At 31.5% G+C, this 22,356-nt stretch overlaps 1 protein-coding gene across 1 annotated transcript; it reads left to right on the top strand.

Annotated features, from left to right (window-relative positions):
• Positions 1 to 343: 343 nt before the first annotated feature.
• LOC132750867 (ATP-binding cassette sub-family D member 2-like) lies at positions 344 to 20,769 on the top strand. Its single transcript, XM_060740927.1, has 10 exons — positions 344 to 1,342; positions 1,704 to 1,884; positions 5,959 to 6,083; positions 7,483 to 7,645; positions 8,624 to 8,718; positions 9,565 to 9,710; positions 11,105 to 11,250; positions 12,204 to 12,288; positions 14,056 to 14,181; positions 14,529 to 20,769. The coding sequence occupies exons 1-10, from the start codon at positions 443 to 445 to the stop codon at positions 14,800 to 14,802; spliced, it is 2,241 nt and encodes a 746-aa protein (XP_060596910.1). The 5' UTR covers positions 344 to 442; the 3' UTR covers positions 14,803 to 20,769.
• The last annotated feature ends 1,587 nt before the right edge of the window (positions 20,770 to 22,356 follow it).

The following is a 22,356-nucleotide window of genomic DNA, read 5'->3' as shown; positions in this document are numbered from 1 at the left end:
TGTACTTGCATACATGTACGTTGTGGTAAAACAGGTGCAGATAACGTTTAAATATAGATATATTTCTAAAGTTAACATGATGAATTTTTGATAAAATTTAATGACACCTTAATATGTATCTATAAAAATAGTCTTTTTCTTTCTTTTTTCATTTATTCATTTTTATTTGAAACTGATTTTGGACAGTAATTTTGAAAAATTATAATATCTTAAGTTGTTTACTCTCTTCTATTCAAATAATAAATGTATACCACAGGTTTAAGAGTTTTATTTATATATACCAATATATTTCGACGGAGACCGAAGACCGGTGTCTGTCGATTAGTAGAGTCTTTTATCAAACCGGTGCAAGGGTCAAAGTTCCCACGTGAAATCATCATGGAGGACAAGGGAGGAATTTATTTTGACAGATATGTATTTTGAAGCACGTTAGTCCATAAACATGACTAAAGTTTGGAAGACTCTTGTGAAATTACTTAGGGCAGCAATCTCTAACAAATACACTAGAGAGAAGCTTATATTTGGAGCCGCAGTGTGTATTTTTACGACTTATGCGTCGAGGAGGTTGTACCCAAGACTTTTAAAGAGCTATGCCAAAAGAACTAATGCCAAATCGTCTCCAAAGAAAGACTCTCCAGGTGTAGATAAACGATTCTACAAGCAATTAAAATACTTGTTGAAAATAATTATACCAAAAATTTGGAGCAAAGAATTAGCCGTTCTGTCATTGCATACGTGCACTTTAGTTGTTCGTACTTTTCTTTCGATCTATGTTGCTAAGTTAGATGGGCGTATTGTTAAGACGATTGTGAGGCGTGATGTTAAAGCATTCCTTCTTCTTTTAATGCAATGGATTGGAATTGCAATTCCAGCAACTTTTGTCAATAGTTTAATACGTTTCTTGGAAAGTCAGTTAGCTCTTGTGTTCAGGACTCGATTAGTTGACCATGCATATAAAGCTTATTTTGAAGATCAGACTTACTATCGGGTTAGTAACCTAGACAATAGATTGCAAAATGTTGACCAGTGTTTGACTGAAGATATAACCCTATTTACATCATCATTGGCTCATTTATATTCGCACATAACAAAACCGTTGCTGGATGTTGCCCTGATGTCTTTCACTTTATACTCACTAGCATCAAGTAGAGGTGCTAGTTCATCAGTCCCAACTATTGTTGCTTCAACAGTGCTCTTTGTAACAGCGGAGATTTTACGAGCAGTTTCACCCAGATTTGGCAAACTGGTTGCCGAGGAGGCAAATAGAAGGGGTTACTTAAGATACATGCAGTCAAGAATCATTACAAATGCAGAAGAAATTGCATTCTATGGTGGACACAAGGTACGCTTAAATTTTATTACCAGAATTAATAAGATTTTAAGGATAAGATGTTGCATGCACTTTAAGAAAATGTAATGATAAAAGCACTACCAGATGAAATACAAAATCTACCTCATGTTATTGTTCAAACTCAAATTTAAATAGGTGAATATTTCATTAAGCAAACCTGAATTGTACATGACAGCATGTTGTGCAATTGTAAACAACATATCTATATAATATACATAATTTACCTTGCTCTTCCTTTGATGGACTTAAGTTAGGCGTGCAAAGTTGCTTTTCATAAAAACTCATACTATACATGTAATGTAATATCATTTATTGTGTGTATAGTCCAGGTGTGTCTCTTATTTTATTTCAGGTTGAGCTCAACCTTCTTCAAAAAAGTTATTTAAGACTGAAGCGTCAAATGGAAGTTATTTTCTGTCAACGTCTTTGGTATGTTATGTTGGAACAGTTTTTGATGAAGTATGTTTGGAGTGCAAGTGGCCTCATCATGGTAGCTATACCCATCATAAGCACTGGAGGTACACGGTCAGATGGTAAGCTTTATACTGATTGTTTTTGTTTTGTGTTGTTTTTGAACATCATACATAAACTTCATATAGTTTAACAATATTTAATAATGCTCCAATTCAAGAAGTTTGATTTTTCAACATATGCTTATCATATTGGAACTTAGAAGTCTTTTACTGTACCAGATCTACTGGTGTCAAAAGATTTATAAACTTCAATCTTTAATGAAATTAATTATTGAGAGGCAGATTATATTAACTAGCCACTGTATTTATTGTCAAGATGTTTTGTATAATAATAACATATATTTTGGCATATATTTATAGTATGTAATGATCATGCTACATACCATACTTTATGATGCAGATACTTATATAATGAACTGCTACATGTACAGGCCAGGGTGTCCGTTTGACCATTAAAATGACTCTTAATAATAATTTATTATATAGATTGAGGTTGTTTTGACCCCTGCCAGGTGTTGCTTTGAAGTTTGTAACACCCGAGGTTAGCCAAATTAATTTTTACTGTTTCGGCATCATATGATCAGTTCTGTGTTGGTACGTCATAAAACCAAGCAAACAAACATTGTATACAGTAATGTAGAAGGCTGTTCTATTAATGCAAAACTTTTTAATTGGTGTACATCCTTTAGTGTATAAGTGCCCCTGAGCTACATGTACATGTAGCATAAAATTAAAGATTCTATGTGTTGGGTTTTGAAAGGACAAAATATTTTACAAGTAGATGTAAATACAATGATTGGCCGCTAGCCCAGTGGTTAACACATTCAACTAGTAATCTAAGTAAGAGGTAATCTAAGTAAAAGGGGAGCAGTGGCCTAATGGTTAAGGTGTCAGCCTCTCAACCCAGGGATCATGGGTTTGAGCCCTAATCGGGTCACGATCATGTTTCTTCATATGACACTAGTACTGGGTGCTTCCAGGAAGCCGACTCGAAAGTTGCAAGAACTTGTTTCGAAATCAAGCTTAAATAAATATGTTTAAAACAACTAGTAATCTAAGGATTACTGGCCACATGGTTTCAAACCTTGTCAAGCACAAGCCATTGTTTCCATAAGACAGAAACTTTACACTCATTGCTTAGAACAGGTTGGTTCCAGGCATGTACATTAAGCTTATGAGTGTGTTTCAGTAAGCTTATAGCTTCCAACACAATCAAACTAAAACAAATTTGTGTAAAATTAGTTCATAACTTCATTCAAGTGTAAAGTATAAGTACACTGTGTCACATTTACAAGAAAGATCAGGGTCTCTGTTAATATAAAATGTATATATTAGGGTTGATTTAATGTTTCCATTTTTTACTGAGCAATATTTTTGTATGAACTGGGGTCATTCAGTTTAACTAATATATCATATTCATTGTGACATCATGTAGATAAGTTGACATTGATATTACAAGATAAAGTCAAATTGTTAGCAAAAATTGATAAACATTTTTAATAGGCAATATCAGTGTGAAGAAAGATTTATTACATAAAAGAACATGTATAGTTTTAAGGTACATTTGAACGTGATTATGAATTTGCATTAAAGAGTTTGATGTTTTAAATTGTAGTCGTTAAGTGACTTTTTTTTTTTAAATGGCTTTCTGAAGTAGAAAATATAGCACAGTAAATCAAGCAAAAAAAAAAAAGGAGAAAAGCTAAACTAACTTAAAATATCAAGGATACATCAATGATAGCAATTTTTGGCTAGGGAAACAGCCTGTATCATGCTGCAAAATATGAACACAAAACATCTCTTTCGTTTAACCAGAATTATTAAAAAATCTTTCTTGAAAGTTCTTATAAATTTGTACATTGAAATCTGCATTGCAACAAAATCATGTTGTAGGCCTTGCAAAGCTAGACCTATTACAGATTATTGTAATTAGTGTGTTTTTATTATATCTTCTTCCATTTTTTTGGTAGAAAACCACCTCTGTCTATAAACAGACTCATTCAAACTGCAACATTTTTTTGTTTTACTGTGTTGGTCCGCATTTAAAGTCCCTTTTTAGCTCGCCTGTTACAAAGTGACATGGTGAGCTTTTGTGATCGCTTTTGGTCCGGCGTCTATCCGTCCGGGATCCGTCTGTCCGTTAACTTTTACTTTAAACGGCATCTCCTCATAAACCTCTAAGCCAATTTCATCCAAACTTCACAGGAATGTTCCTTTGGTAGTCAACTTTATTTAAAAATTGTTCAAAGAATTTAATTCCAAGCAGAACTCTGGTTGCCATGGCAACCGAAAGAAAAAACTTAAAACATCTTCTTTTAGAAAACCAAAAGAGCTAGAGCTTAAATATTTGGCATGAAACATCATCTGTCAGTGTCTACCAAGTTTGTTCAAATAAATGCCCTGGGGTTAAAATTGGCCGCGCCCCAGGGAGTCATTGATTTTTCTAATTTGTATATAGCAAAAACTTAAAAAATCTCCTTTTAAAAAAACCCAAATAGCTAGAGCTTAGATATTAAGCATATCACATCTTCTAGTTGGTGTCTACCAAGTTTGTTTAAATAAAAGCCCTGGGGTAAAAATTGGCCCTGCCCCAGGGGGTCATTGATTTTCCTTATTTGTATAGTAAAAACTTAAAAATCTTCTTCTAAAAAACCTAAATAGCTTCAGCTTAGATATAAAGCATGAAACATCTTCTAGTGGGTGTCTACCAAGTTTGTTTAAATAAAAGCCCTGGGGTAAAAAATTGGCCCACCCCCGGGGGTCATTGTTTTTCCGTTCAGTGTTCCCATTTACGCACACATGTGCGTATTTTACGTATAAATGCCAAAATTCACGTACAGAAATTTAGGCAAGAGGGTAAAAATACGCACAGAAAGTCGGAAACTTAATCATGTATAATTCAAAAATTATTCTTTAGAGCAATTTCTCAAACAAAAATCACTTAAAGTGCATTGACATTGATGAAAAACAATCTTAAAATATTATAAAAATATTAATTCTAATATAATTGTAATCGGCAACAACTGGAATTATGAATGTTTCTGCAGAAAACAGACACATTTTCATTTGTCACATATTTTCGCGATGCCGATTTTGTTAATTAAAACATCAACAAAAAGGAAGCTTTGTTTTGTTCAAAGGTGTGTAGTAACAATTTATATGCTGTTTATGAACTTAAATTATGGTTATATTAATTGAGATGGAGATATATGCCAGTATGTGTTGGTCACAATGAATTTTACCTATGGGGGGGGTGGAGTGAATCTTGAAGAAAACAGCATAATTGTCTGATGTATGGTTTTGGAATCATCTTTTAATTTCATATAATTATTGTACAAATATATGTACCCCCTGAATTTTTATTTTACCCCCAGTTTTCAAAGGTAAGGGGTAAAAATACCCCCAATGAAAAATAGAAGTGGGAACACTGTCCGTTTACATGTATGTTTATAGTAGAAACTTAAAAATCTTCTTACAAAAACCCCAAATAGCTAGAGCTTAGATATTTATCATGAAACATCTTCTAATGGGTGTCTACCAAGTTTGTTCAAATAAAAGCCCCTGGTTTAAAATTGGCCTTGGCCCTATATACAGGTGAGCAATTTCAGGGCAATCATGGCCCTCTTGTTTTACTTATTTTGGTTTGAACAAATTTGTGTTAAGTTGGACACTGGGAAATAACCTCACTATGTTTCATTTGAAGATTCACAAGTAAGTGATTGAACCATATTGTCTTAAGGTGTAGCATATGTCTTGGAATTTCAAGCAGGCATAAACCCCATATATAATGTTTTTCAGTTTCATATTTGAAAATGTTGCCAATAAAGATTGTCAGTTATAGATGCATTGCAACAGTACTGAAGGTTTTCCTTGAATTATCTTTGCCAACATAATATAAGATTCCTCATGTCGTCGTCACCTTAGTGCAGTAACAGGTTAACTCCTTAAATGATTTACTTGAAGTTAACCAGTTACTGATTACTGTACTCAGGTGATGATATGATAAAGAAAAACAGATATTGTTTATGACATTCTGTTGGGGTTTTTTTTTATGAAATTTTATCCAAATAAAAAGGAATTGAGATCAGTCTATTTGTAGTTTTGACAAGTAGTTTTGCTCTGTACATTTTATAGGTAGCAAGGTGGATGATGATCCTGATGGCGGTGTGAGTGAGAGAACGCGAGCTTTTACAACAGCTAGAAACCTGTTGATCAATTCAGCTGATGCTACAGAAAGACTTATATCATCATACAAAGAGGTGATGTTATGTTCGTTTTTTGTGAAATTTTAACATGTACATATACTTCTAGTTCATGGCATATTGTGATACATTAAACTCTGTTCTTGCAAGCTGAGATATTGCATGTTTTTCTTTATGAAAGGTTAAACAGCAAATAAAAAATACAGGTTTAAAAAATTTTGCAGCTGTAAACTTGTTTGTGTTTACAGATACCAAAACTTGTTGGTCATGTATCCAGAGTTTATGGAGTATTTGCAATTTTTAGTTTACAATTGTTAACTGGTTTATGTTTGCACATAATAGAACTTGTTGTCTACATAACCAGGGTTTATGAAATTATTGTTGTTCACTTGTTTATGTTTACAAATAATAGAACTTGCAGTCTACATGTCCAGGGTTTATGAAATTATAGTTGTTAACTGGTTTATGTTTACATATAACAGAACTTGCTAGCTACACATCCAGGGTTTATGAAATTATAATTGTTAACTGGTTATGTTTACAGATAACAGAACTTGCTAGCCACACATCCAGGGTTTATGAAATTATAGTTGTTAACTCCAGAGTTTATTAAATTATAGTTGTTAACTGGTTTATGTTTACATATAACAGAACTTGCTAGCTACACATCCAGGGTTTATGAAATTATAGTTGTTAACTCCAGGGTTTATGAAATTATAGTTGTTAACTGGTTTATGTTTACATATAACAGAACTGGCTGGTTACACATCCAGGGTTTATGAAATTATAGTTGTTAACTCCAGGGTTTATGAAATTATAGTTGTTAACTGGTTTATGTTTACATATAACAGAACTGGCTGGTTACACATCCAGGGTTTATGAAATTATAGTTGTTAACTCCAGGGTTTATGAAATTATAGTTGTTAACTGGTTTATGTTTACATATAACAGAACTTGCTGGCTATACATCCAGAGTTTATGAAATTATAGTTGTTAACTCCAGGGTTTATGAAATTATAGTTGTTAACTGGTTTATGTTTACAGATAACAGAACTGGCTGGTTACACATCCAGGGTTTTATGAAATTATAGTTGTTAACTCCAGGTTTATGAAATTATAGTTGTTAAACTGGTTTATGTTTACATATAACAGAACTGGCTGGCTATACATCCAGAGTTTATGAAATTATAGTTGTTAACTCCAGGGTTTATGAAATTATAGTTGTTAACTGGTTTATGTTTACATATAACAGAACTGGCTGGCTATACATCCAGGGTTTATGAAATTATAGTTGTTAACTCCAGGTTTATGAAATTATAGTTGTTAACTGGTTTATGTTTACATATAACAGAACTTGCTGGCTATACATTTTTGTGTACATCCAGGGTTTATGAAATTATAGTTGTTAACTCCAGGGTTTATGAAATTATAGTTGTTAACTGGTTTATGTTTACAGATAACAGAACTGGCTGGTTACACATCCAGGGTTTATAACATGTTTACAGTATTTGATGATGTATTGCAAGGCAAATATAGGCGCACAGTGGTTGTTAAAGATAATCAGCCTAAATTGGAAAAATCTAACTTGGAGAAAATTGAAGGACCTGTTGAAGCTCATGGTAATCTTGTTTGATTTATACTCTTTAGTTAATTCATTTATACTCTTTAGTTAATTCATTTATACTCTTTAGTTAATTCATTTATACTCTTTAGTTAATTCATTTATACTCTGTAGTTAATTCATTTATACTCTTTAGTTAATTCATTTATACTCTTTAGTTAATTCATTTATACTCTTTAGTTAATTCATTTATACTCTGTAGTTAATTCATTTATACTCTGTAGTTAATTCATTTATACTCTTTAGTTAATTCATTTATACTCTTTAGTTAATTCATTTATACTCTGTAGTTAATTCATTTATACTCTTTAGTTAATTCATTTATACTCTTTAGTTAATTCATTTATACTCTGTCGTTAATTCATTTATACTCTTAAGTTTATTGATTTATATTCTTTTGTTTATTGATTTATATTCTTTAATTTTATTGATTTATATTCTTTTGTTTATTGATTTATTGATTCATAGTTACATCACTATTCCAATCATTATTTTCTTTTCCCTCATGTCATCAACAATAACAGATAAAGTAATATCAATCACTAGATATTTATATCATGCAATGAGTATAAGAAAGGAAGAGCTTAATACTATATAATCATATAATAATTCAATCCATTACATTACATTTAGCTACAAATGTATTTGCAATTTATCACACTATTGTTTGTATTGTTGTATACTTTGTATTTTGGGCCAGAGACCTATATTACTAGAAATAAACTGCAACTGTATAAGATTACAGGAAAGTTGTTGATCTTTTCATTTGGTAAATTGAGTAATACTTAGTCTTTGGATGCAACACTCACTAAGGTGAGCAATATAAGTTCCAACGTGACCCTCTTGTTGTATTTCTTAGAAAATGAAAAATATTTTTTTCTATAGAAATACATTGTATTTTTATATTCATTTATGATGTTTGGTGTGATACAAGAATTATAATGTATTTATTTTTTACTCTTTATTTCTAAATTAGGAGAAGTTACTATAACAGAGGGAAATATACTGGTGGAAAATATGCCAATTATTACACCTAATGGAGACATCATTGTTAAAAGTCTTTCCATTCAGGTAAAGTAAATTCTCAAATTTTACATTGTTGACTTACTTTGAACCAGGTGTATACTTTAATATATGCTTACTTGCCCTATATAAAATGTTTCTGAAATAAACATTGTTTCTTAAATTAAGTATTTAAAGTGATTTCTTGAAAATTTGGTATAAAACCCATGCTTTTAACAAAGATAATGTGGCATTTTCTGGTTTTGCAACTTTCTCATGAAAAAAAAAACATTATTTCTCAACACCTATTACAGGTATTTACTTGAAAGTTTATTTATGTCTTCAGGATCATAATTATAAAATTCATGAATCAAGAATGGATGTTTACTGTATTATGCCCATTAGTGAATCATTTTCAAGTTTTTGCATACAAGTTCTTTCTCCATAGAAGGATTAACTTGAAATTTCACACATGTGGACAGGTTCATAACTTAAACCATTCACTGTTGCACTATTTTACTGTGTTATCCCCCTTTGCAAACTTAGACATTTGCAGACTATATACATTTTTGGATTTAACTCAATACAGGATTGGAGCAGACGCTTGCAATAATGATTATCACAAAATAGGCATATTTTTTTCTGCAGATTCTTACATTTTTCATTCCTTATCTTATATAAATTGGTGTGAAGAGATGAATTAGATATTTTAAAGTTTATTTGTTGGATAAAAAGGCGAGATTTAAGCATTTAATCATTCAAGTGCCATGTCCAGTATATACAGGAATACCATATTTAGTTTGGTGCTCCAATCCTTTTTTAATCTCACTCATATTGTTTTAGGGTAAGTTCTATTGCCACATCAGGTAATAGAATTCTATGATTTGCTTATTATATCATTATATTTATATACAGATGGAGCCCGGCATGCATTTGTTGATCACAGGACCAAATGGTTGTGGAAAATCTTCCTTGTTTAGAATACTCAGTGGCTTATGGCCAGTATATGATGGCAAGCTTCATAGACCACCAACTTCCTCTATGTTCTATATCCCACAAAGGTATGTGAGTCATTTATATATTTGATGGTGGTGTTGGTAGTTTTCACTCCGGGTCATGACAGTAAACCACATTGAATTTACCAGAGCACAGTTCAACACCGTATCGTTCGTGGGCAGGCTGTCAAGCAGTTTACCAGTACTAATTGCCTTCACTTCTGCAAGGAACTGAAACTTCTGTACATGCCGCAGCGTATAGTGCACATGCTGTAGAAAAGATTTCATGATCAATCACAAACGAAACTGACCTGTATCATCCGGGAAACAAAGTCAGGTCACCCGATTCCAGTCCAACACTACATATTGAGCTAACCAAGGCTATTCATGAACATATGTTTCAAATGGCAGGGCCCTTAATACATGAATGTAGGGTTCGATATTTGGCCCTTTTCCCTTTCCAAGTTTATATTTATTTCTCCTTATTTTTTAAAAATTTACCTTTGACAAAAATTTTTTTTTTTCATTTTACCTGCCAAAATAAAAGACCCTTAACAATTTCCATGACTGCAAATAAAGGAATGCAATTTCATATTCAGATATGCTATTTGCAAAATTATATTTGTAATAAAAAACATAGTAAGTATTGACAAGCAAAATTCATTGCAATATTCTGCAACCTAAGTGCCCTAGTCCCATCCCCTATAATGTAGTTAGAGTCCTAAAAGGTGTTTTTGTACTAGATTTGTGATGGTTTTATGTAACATCTTAATATTTCCATATTAACAAGCTGTTAAGAAGATTTTTTTTTCCTTTGTAGACTTCTGCTCATACATTTGGTGGAATACACTGCCATGTATAATATAATTATGAAGTTTGTTTTACATGTATATGAATAATAAAATGCCCTCGGCTTGTTCATACTTGCTTTTAATACATCAATGAAATTTTACCAGTAAGAAATGTTTTGGATATGATATAGATAAGAAAATCTGGAAGAAAAGTGATCCCTCAGAAGCATTAATCACTACAAAGTTACTTGAAAATTGCAGACTTTGTTTATATTAAGCGTAACACAGTCTGTTTAGCAATTCAGTTATCATTGTTTAATATTATTATTTATCACATACCCATGCCGATTTTGCGACTCTGTAAAAATGGTATTATACGTTTGTGCATATATTTTGACATGACATCATTTGCATTATAAAAAATAGTGTAAAGACGCGCTAAATGTATAGGTGTGTCATTGAAAAATGTAACTTTTCACTTTAAACAATCGTTATTTAGGGTTAGGTGATAAATAGAATATAATATTGGTGTAAGTTCAATACTGAATTTATTGAACTCTATGAATTAAATAATATTATGCTCGCTGGAGGCTCACATAATATGACTTTACAGCTCGTTCAATAAATTCAGTATTGAACTTACACTCCTTCAATATCCTGTATTTACAGACCATACATGTCAATAGGAACATTAAGAGATCAAGTGATATACCCGGACACAGTAGAGGATATGAAGTGTAAGGGATTCTCTGAGGAAGATCTACAGGGCATTCTAAATGTTGTCAATCTACATTATGTTGTAGAGAGGGAAGGAGGTCAGTTCATATAATAATAAATAATAAACTATTTGTGTCATGTTTTTCAGTTAATCTGAAAATAATTGTGTTCAATTATAATTAATGAAATTTGTCAGCTGTGTATGAAATAGGAGATGCACTAAATAGATGTTGTCCGTAACTCGGCAAATGTAGGTATTTCCATGCTAATCCCCCAGTACAAACAAACTTTTACCATTATAGCTTCAGGGTGAACAATAGATTAGTCAAACTGTTGTGCTTAATTTTGAAGCTGTGACTGTAAAAGTTTGTTTCTTACCCTGGATTAGCTGGGAAAAACCCAAATATTCTTAATTTTGAAGTAAGTCTGTCTGCTCATGCATTTTTATGGAATCAATGAAATGTACTTAATTTGAAATTTAAATGTGATTTAAATCTTCTTGATCATGTTGATACTTGCCAATCATATTCTGCAGATCTTTGCAGTGTGACCACATTATGATCTATTAAACATAAAAAATTTAGTATTCTGATATTAACATTTACAAGGGATTATTCCCAATTCATAAAAAGACATATAAATTACATATTGAATATGAATTTGGGAAGGTGCAAATATTTTGCATTTTCATCGATAGCAGTTTATTCAAATTCTACACCATATTAAAATTCTAAAATTATTATAGAACTAGGGGAGCCATACTGTCAGACAAGACTCTTTTACTGTTGTATACATGATAGTTACCGATAGTACATGTTGTTTGTATTTTGATATTGAAATTAAAATCTTGTAAAAAAAACCCTCTAAATTCAAAGAAAACTAAGGAACTTGCATTTGTAGAATTTCTAAATTCAAAGTAAAAAAAGGAACTCTCATTCATAGATATTGTAGTCTACACATGATAATGGACAGTTTCATGTTTAGAATAAGACAATTCAAGGAAAGAAGTATGGTAGGGTTAAGGTTGAATTATTTACATGTATAATATCAGGTTGGGATGCTGAAAGTGACTGGAAGGATGTATTGTCCGGTGGGGAGAAACAAAGAATGGGCATGGCCAGGATTTTCTACCATAGGTAACTATTACATCCATAGATGATTGAAGATTTTTTAATTGCCAGATTTTTGTGTCACCTCTATAGAGTAGTGACCCTTGAATAACAAGCGCATTTTGCCCTGTTAATTATTTTTTGCCCCCTGAAGGGTGGCATAATATAATCCCACCATCTGTCCCTCCGTCCCCACTTAATTCTTGTCTGGACTGTAACTTTGTCATACATTGAGGGATTTTAAAATAACTTGGCACAAATGTCTACCACATCAAGACGATGTGTCGCATCCAAGAACCACGTTCCTACCTCAAAGGTCAAGGTCACACTATCATTTTGAAGTTTCACATTTTTGCAATTAGAGTAGATAGGTACACACATTCGTGTCTTGACTAACTCTGTCATACATTGAGGGATTTTGAAATAACAAGCATAAATGTCGACCACATCAAGACGATGTGTCGCAATCAAGAATTATGTCTCTACCTCAAAGGTCAAGGTTACACTAACATTTTGAATTTTCACATTATCACAATAAGAATTAATAGGTACACACAACTGTGTCTGGGCTGTAATTTTGTCATGCATGGAAGGATTTTAAAATAACTAGGCATAAATAAATGTCTACAACATCAAGACAATGTGTCACATCCAATAATCTGGTCCCTACCTCAAAGGTCAAGGTCACACTACCATTTTGAAGTTGACTTTATCACAATTAGAGTTTATAGATACACACATTCGTGTCCGGGCTGTAACTTTGTCATGCATCGAAGGATTTTAAAATAACTAAGCATAAATGTCAACCACATCAAGGAGATGTGTCGCGACAAAGACTTATGTCCCTACCTTCAAAGTCAAGGTCTTACTTATAGTTTGAAGCTACTCATTTTCTTGAAAGAGTTTGAAGACACATTCATGTCCAGATTGTAACCTTGTCATGTATGGAAGGATTTTAAAATTACTTGGCACAAATTTCTACCACATAAAGACAATGTGTCGCGGCTAAAGCTCATGTCCGTCTGTCCTTTTGTCCCCACTTACACAACAATCATGTCCAGACTGTAACTTTATCATGCTTTGAGGGATTTTGAAATAATTTGGCACAAATGTCTATCTCATAACAACATTTTGTCTCATTCAGGAACCACGTCCCTTCTTCAAAGGTCAAGGTCACACTTATATTTTGAAGGTACAATAATACAAAGAACAATATTCAGCAATTAGTTACTTTCATTCTCTTTTCTTTTCATAATACCTGGTTCTTTAAGAAACCTTTTTCGGGGGAATTCGTCACTTGAGTGACAGCTCATGTTGTGTCTCCTGTTACACAGTAGCTGCAACGTTCAGTTGACTGTCATGAGGGGACACATGTGATCGCTGATCACTCTGGTTTTGTTTACCGAAATCAAACTTGAAAATTTGAGAGTAACTAAAGAAACTCTGAACACATGTGAATAAACGTATAGCTTCTTTTGTTATTTTAAAGAAAATTAACACAATATAAATGCAGACAAATGATTGAGAAATTTATGCTTTTTATTTGGAAAAGAACATGTTTTGGCTTTGGGAATGTTTGTTTACAGATAATTACTATATTGGTGGGGGATGTCAATGTATTTCACAAAAGTAATGTTTTTTTTTACATTTGTGCAGTATCTTTAGATCTAAGAGTACTTATAAAATGATGTTGATATGTCATTTCTAAAATAATACTTGGTTACACATTTTTACATCAAATTTTGTATAAATATGAATACTTTATTTGAGTAATGTTTGTTATATGTTTTCTAGGCCACAGTTTGCATTGTTAGATGAGTGTACGAGTGCAGTATCAATAGATGTGGAGAGTAAGATATATCAGACCATTAAAGACAGAGGAATTACCTTACTTACAATTACCCACAGACCATCACTCTGGTAAGTTATTATCTTCACATCACCAGTTACAAAGTTTTTTAGTCACAGATTTCTCACCACTTGCATATCATCACTTTGGTTCTGAATCCTTCTAGGAACTTTATGGAGATGTATTATGAATTAAATTCAAGCTAATGAATCATTTGAAAATTGAATAAAATGAATATATCTCGTGAAAGTTATTGTATGACTGAAATAGTGATACTGTTCTTTTGAGTTTTAACTTTTTCCCATTATCTTTATAAAGGAAATGAAAGAGTTGAAAAAAAATTCTGACTTAACATTAGCATTGTTCAGTTGTATCTTAAAATTCTGATATATTAACAATTTCCAATTTCATTTTCTAGGAAGTTCCATTCCCACCTGCTACAGTTTGATGGGGAAGGTGGTTGGAGGCTAGAAAAGTTTGACAACACAACTCGCCTCTCCCTGAATGAGGAGAAACAGAAACTTGAGACACAGTTAGCGGGCATTCCCAAGATGCAACAGCGTCTATCCGAGCTCTGCACGATGCTTGGAGAAGATTCCGTACTCCTGAATAAACACGGTAGTTTCAATGACCTTGAAACACTTCAACAGGAACTTGATCAAGAAAGGCTGGAGGAAGAGACTAAAAGTTGATGATGGTTCTATATTTAGATTGTGCTATTTATAGTAACAAGTCTAGCTATATTTAGAAGACTACTTATCCTATTTATAGTATTTTGCACAAACCTTCCATGTGATTATATAGTAGTGTAGTTATATATTCTTCAAATTGTAGACATAAAGTAATTTTAAGTGCTCAAAAACCCTTTATTAATTAAAAATCAAAATTTATAATGGGCTTTAAATTTGACATGATTCTGTCTCCAGAACTTTTTAAATTTTAATGCCTCTTTTTAAGGTTTTTAATTATTTTTGCATAGACAAAAAATACTATTGTTTGCCCCTTCTTGTTACTGTTTGCCTCCATCCTAGAAAATTTATACAAAAGTATTGCCCTGGTTTGAATTTTGTACATTCCAATGTTAAAATGATTTTTATATGGAAATGGAAAAAAATAATTTCAGCCTATAGTGCAAGCAATGTTTATGAAACAGTGATGTCATAGAATTTATTGATGTTTCTGAATTTTGTTAGTCCTTTTTTTCAATTGAATGATTGTTATAGCTATGTATAACTATGCTTTTTTAACATATCTTTTTAGCTCACCTGTCACAAAGTGACATGGTGAGCTTTTGTGATCCCTTTTCGTCAGGCGTCCGTTCGTAAACTTTTACTTTAAACAACATATCCTCATAAACCACTAAGCCAATTTCATCCAAACTTCACAGGAATGTTCCTTTGGTAGTCAACTTTAAAAATTGTTCAAAGAATTTTATTCCAAGCAGAACTCTAGTTGCCATGGCAACAAGAAGAAAAAACTTTAAAATAAACTTCTTTTAAAAATAGAAAGAGCTAGAGATTAAATATTTGGCATGAAACATCAGCTAGTCAGTGTCTACCAAGTTTGTTCAAATAAAAGCTCTGGGGTCAAAATTGCCCCCTCCCCTTGGGGTCATTGATTTTCCTTATTTGTATATAGTAAAAACTTGAAAAATCATCTTTTAAAAAACCCAAGTAGCTAGAGCTTAGATATTAAACATGAAACATCTTTTAACGGGTTTCTACGAAGTTTGTTCAAATAAAAGCCCTTGGGTTAAAATTGGCCCTCTCCAGGGGCCTATATACAGGTGAGTGATTTCAGGGCCTCTTGTTTGTATTTACGTTTTATTGTAAAATTCAGTCTAGAGAGAATTAGCAGATATAATACTTATTCTGTAACGGAGGGTTGCATAAAATAAGATATATTAGAACAGGAATGATGTAAGAAATAATATTGGTACTAGCAGTATTCATTAGCGATTCATTCAACATTACTTTAGAGTTATAGAGTATAAGTTTGACCATTCCTGTTGGACCCAGGAAATTACAGTTTTGTTTAAGTTATAGCACATTTTATAATACTCCAGAAGATAACACTGATTGGTAAAGTCTGTTTTTATGTGCATACATTTTCTTTCAGTTTATTACCTTCCTTTACATTATAAAAATAATGCTCATTTTGTAATGATTTTTCTCTCCACACTGATACTCTTGTAATAATCCTTTTTTATATCAGGACCATGTTACTTCTGTAATAATCCTATTATCAGGATCATGTTACTTCTGTAATAAACCTATTTTATATCAGGATCATGATACTTCTGTAATAATCCTGTTATCAGGATTATGTTACTTCTGTAATAAACCTTTTTATATCAGGATCATGTTACTTCTTCAATAAACCTATTTTATATCAGTATCATGTTACTTCTGTAATAATCTTATTATCAGGATCATGTTACTTCTAAAATGATCCTATTTTATATCAGGATTGTGATTTTTCTGTAACAATCATATTTTCTGTCAGGATCATGTTACTTAAATATTTTTGTAGGGTAAAATAGCCTATATGATATCAGGAACATTAGATGATTTCAAATTTAGATTAAAATATTTCAAATATTAGATGATTTTCAGGCAAACCTATCAGGGCTGGAATAATATGACAACTTTATGGGTAAATAAGCTAATTTACAAGTGGATTATTATTTAACATAATAATTGGGATTATTTCTTGATTTGTAATTTAATAAAAGATTAGCAAATTATGTATTTATTCTGTTTTGATTATTGCTATGCCCACTTGTGACTCGTAGTGGCTTAATATTTTTTGTATAGTCTGTCTGTGTGTTTAACAATAACATCTTAATTTATATGTATACTTGTACACAAGATACTCCAATTTTATAATGATATTAAATTTGAGTGTTAAATTATCCAGGCATTTTTTTTAATTCAGGAAACATCAGAATGTATTTGTTAGTTTTTAGCTCGACTATTCGAAGAATATGAGAGCTATTGTAGTCGCCCCAGCGTCCGCGTCGGCGTCTGCGTCCGCGTCGGCGTCTGCGTTGGTTAAAGTTTTTTTTAAAGTCAAATATCTCAATCATTACTTGAGATATTCAATTGAAACTTACAATACTTATTTATAGTAACAAGGTACATCATATTGACAAGTTGGATAACTCTGTCTACAATATTGACAGAATTATGCCCCTTTTTAACTTAGAAATTTTGGTTAAAGTTTTTTGTAAAGTCAAATATCTCAATAATTACTTGAGATATTCAATTGAAACTTACAATACTTACTTATAGTAACAAGGTACATCATATTGACAAGTTGGATAACTCTGTCTACAATATTGACAGAATTATGCCCCTTTTTAACTTAGAAATTTTGGTTAAAGTTTTTTGTAAAGTCAAATATCTCAATAATTACTTGAGATATTCAATTGAAACTTACAATACTTATTTATAGTAACAAGGTACATCATATTGACAAGTTGGATAACTCTGTCTACAATATTGACAGAATTATGCCCCTTTTTAACTTAGAAATTTTGGTTAAAGTTTTTTGTAAAGTCAAATATCTCAATAATTACTTGAGATATTCAATTGAAACTTACAATACTTATTTATAGTAACAAGGTACATCATATTGACAAGTTAGATAACTCTGCCTACAATATTGACAGAATTATGCCCCTTTTAACTTAGAAATTTTGGTTAAAGTTTTTTGTCAATTATTGCTTGAGATATTCAATTGAAACTTACAATACTTATTTATAGTAACAAGGTACATCAGATTGACAAGTTGGATAACTCTGCCTACAATATTAACAGAATTATGCCCCTTTGGAACTTAGAAATTTTGGTTAAAGTTTTTTTGTAAAGTCAAATATCTCAATTATTGCTTGAGATATTCAAATGAAATTTTAAAATACTTTTTTATAGTAACAATGTACATCAGTTGCAAAATTGCATAACTCTGCCTGCAAAATTTGAAGAATTATTTGCCCCTTTGAAACTTAGAAATTTTGGTTAAAGGTCTTCAAAGATATTTACTTGAGACTTTACACATGCACTTAGGGTCATAATTGGAGGGTCATAATTGTATGTCACTGACCAAGTTCCATAACTCTATCTTGCATTAAGGTTGATTCATATCCCCTTTTCTACTTAGTCTCTTGGTTAATGTTTACATGCAAGTTTTACATATCTCAATAACTATTAAAGATATTTATTTAAATCTTCACATTTGCATTAAGGGTCATAATTTTAGGTCACTGACAAAGATCCATAATTCTATCTTGCATTTAGGCTGATTTTTCTCCCCTTTTTCAACTTAGAAATTCATGGTAAAGTTTTGCTTGTAAGCTGTTATCTCAATTACTACTGAAGGGTTTGTGCCTTTTTTTGGACAATTTTATGCATTCATAATAATAAAGCAGTGATTTACTTGATAAAACATCTTAATTAGAAGCCTATGTACCTTTTCTGTCAAAATTTATGTATTCATAGGTAATTAGTATTATTATACTCAATAAAACAACCTTGTGACATTACCTTCCGAATAGTCAAGCCAATATTGTATGATTAGACTCTCTCTAAGGCCTATAACATGAATTTATTAAAAAAAAATTATACCTTTTGTGATCTTAAAAAATTTAACATTATCAAGGCTCTTTTACTATCAAGCACTTAGAATAGTCGAGCGTGCTGTCCTACCGACAGCTCTTGTTTGAAAATATTTTAAAGGGGAGAATTTGTACTGTACAAAATCCATTTTTTTCTATTGTGTTGTTATTTGTATTGTGAAAGTATTTTCTATTTTACATATTGTTGCCATTAATGTTGATTTTGTTCTTGACATATTAAATGGTTTTGTCTGTTTGATATCAATATATTAGGGGTGTAACAGGTTCGGTCGTTTTTTTTTAAACAAAAATCTGTTACTGAATTAAATGACCAGAAACCAAGGTTAGTACATGACCAACAGATGAAGAAACTTTAGATTGGGTTTTTACATTACCTTTGTTTCTTTATGACAAGATGTGACATTTTATCTGTATTTCAAATGTATTTTTCTGACTGAATGCTATCTTATGGTACCGATCCTAAAAGACAACAATTCTCCATAATCAGATATGTTTTGTAATTGTTGTCGAGTATAACAAAATACAAACAAAATGTGTTATCTTAGTTAATGTTTTAAATCTAATAATTATTTTAATATGGTCGTTTAAAAGTTTAACACGGTTATTAAGTCACTGTATGAAAAGTACGCATTTTTGCTAACCGTGACACCCCTAATATATATGTGTATAAACAAATTAAGCAAATGACACAAATCTGTTAACAATTATTATGATTTGGGTATAAGCAAACAACGATTTGACGTCTGCATGTATAGCATTTACTGCACACTTTGATTATGTTCCAAATAACATGTATGTACCAAACTGTATTAGTGTTTGAAATTATTTTTTGTCCAATAGGATTGCAGTTTTTCAAATGAATCGTAACACATTTACCTTGGTAAATCGGCAAACAGTTAATCAGTCTAGTAAATCAACTGTTTATAAAAAAATTTAAAACACTAAGCCGATTAAAGTTTATTAGTACGTATTTACAAAATCAAATTGGTCGCATGGGGTATTTACAAAATTAAATTGGTTGCCCTGACCAATTTGATTTTGTAAATATGTTCAAATAAACTTTAACCTATACTTAATTAATCCTGATCTATGTTATATTTCATACAGCAATGAAAGCACAGTTAGGATCATGTGGTCCTGATTTTTCTTTGTGAACATTTGGTTTGAAGCCATTTTAGTCTTATTTGAGCTATCAGTGAAAAAAATTTGTCTAGTATTAATAATTTGATTTTTGTTTCATATAATTCTGTCATTGCTATTACTACCCTGAGCTTGACTAGCTATCATGTTTCTCAGTAATGAATATAAAATTGAGTTCATTAAAGCGGCATGCTTAAAGATGAGAAACACACTGTCATAGGATCAAATCATTAACAAATATATTTAGAGTTTGAAAAATGTACAAATATTTGCAGTCTACATAATAATTGGTCCCCCATCACTCTTGGTTTGAATCCCTTTAAATTCAGTTCTTACATTTGTATTAGTTATCCAGCTACCTTACAGAATGTCTGTGGTTCTACATAGGGTACTAATGCACAGAGGGGCATCAACCAAGCTTGAAAGTCGCCATATGACCATTACAGTGTTGGTTTGAATTAAATCCAGAACAGAGAGGAAAGTTTTGCATGTATTATGGCAAATATGGCTGATTATCTCGTTTTATCTTGTATTTCTACCCACATTTTACTGAGTAAATTCTCTGTACATGTCAACTTCTGAAATGTAATCGCTGTGTTATATGCTTATGTCTCAATTTTGTTCCATCAAAAAGAAAGTTGACATTGCATAAATCTTTAGGTGTGATACTTTAATGACATAACAACAAGATATTCATGTTTTTTATTTAATTGTTTTTCATATATAATGATGTAGGTGAAATAATCGGCAATGAAATGATGAAAGTTTAGATTATAGTTTTACTTCATATTGACATAAGTTTGCCAGTGTTTTAAATTATTCACTCTAGTCTTAATTGTGTGCTACAAAATTAATAAGGATGATCAAATAAATTAATTGCTAACGATGTTATTTTCTTTGTTTATGCCCCATCACATGGATTTGCTCTCGACAGTCCATCAATCATGCCGTTCGCACATTGTCGGGCTTGTGTCCTGTATAATTCTTTAAGTGCTAGAGCCATGATAATTTTCAGCATGTGAAATTACCCACCTGTGTTTTTGACACAAATTTAATGAAGAGTCCTGCAGAGTTATGTCCCCTTATTAAGAAAAATATGGTATTTCGTGTATGTTCAAAAGTATTTCTGCTAGAATATTTACACTTCCACATCTGAACTGAAACACCTAATGTTTATGCAAACTGAGATCTACAAAGTTTTTTTTCTCTATGCATTTCAAACTACTGTGTAGAGGGAAATTCATATAAGCTTTAAGCTTTCTTCTCAATCCTGACTGCAAAATCTATATTGTAATTTTGTCTGTAAATATTGAAGAAGAAATAAATATTGTTCAAACCAAACTACTGTGTATTTTCCCAACTTTGGACAACCTCATCCATCCTTAAACTTACAAAACTGTGGAATTTACACAACTGCAACTGTTTTTGAGAGATTGTACATAGTGTCATATGTCTCTTGATAATAATCTATGTTTTCTGTTTCTGAATAAAATTATGGAAATATATAATGATAATAAATAAATTATCAAGATTAATCTCATACCATAAAATATCTACCATATTTGTAATTTACTAATTGGGCAATTTATCATTCTTTCAATTTTTCCCAATTTCACTATTATTCAATAGTGGCTATATTTAGTTTAATCACACATTTATCAGTCTGTTAACATCAGATCAGCTATTACTACGCCATGGGGCTTATTCTTCTGACTTTAATTCTATTATTTCCACATTTTATCAAATGAGGGCAATCATTTATGAAACATTTTCATTTACCTTTAGGCCTAAGTAATATATTTTCCTGCTTTTAACAACGGGTAAAGTCGTTTATCTATTGCGACAGATTGAATTTCACCTGGCTTAATTCCATTTAGAAATAACGAATGATGTTAATAAAAACTTGTCACTTCATTCAGTGGTGAATCTCCAGGAAAGCATGTAGACAGTGGGACTTCTTGTATTAAAGTAGGCGAAACTTAGAAATAAAGTGATTTGTGTTAAAATTATAATTATATAATGTGAAGAAATTAAGACAACTAATTCTATCTTTGATTTTGATGCACGCTTTAAAAAAATGATGTAACGTGACTTGATGAATATTATGGAAAGTATATGTATTATGTGAAACCTTCAATATTATATGTAGCACTATCTTAAAACTAGTTGTGCAGTTATTGTAATATTTTGTGAACATTTCAATACGAAATGAAGAAATGTAGAAGAAAAAATGACTATATAAGGTATGAGCGCATAACCAAAGTTTGTTCTGGATTTAAGAATATTATAGTAAAACAAAAAGAATATTGAGTCATCCACACGGAAGAAATTACAGATCTCACGTAAATTTTCTGTAAGAACAAAGTAATTCAGTAAAGACTTTATAATAATGGATACTAAAGATCTACACTATCTATCTCTAACAAGCATCATAATTCTAGCAGCAGAGATCATTTTTGGAACGGCGGGA

The sequence above is a fragment of the Ruditapes philippinarum genome, unplaced genomic scaffold (assembly GCF_026571515.1).
Source record: "Ruditapes philippinarum isolate M1 unplaced genomic scaffold, ASM2657151v2 ctg4893_1_1_1_1, whole genome shotgun sequence".
Lineage (NCBI taxonomy): Eukaryota > Metazoa > Mollusca > Bivalvia > Venerida > Veneridae > Ruditapes > Ruditapes philippinarum.
The sequence above is the reverse complement of the archived record's forward strand: the minus strand, read 5'-3'. Positions and strand labels throughout refer to the sequence as shown.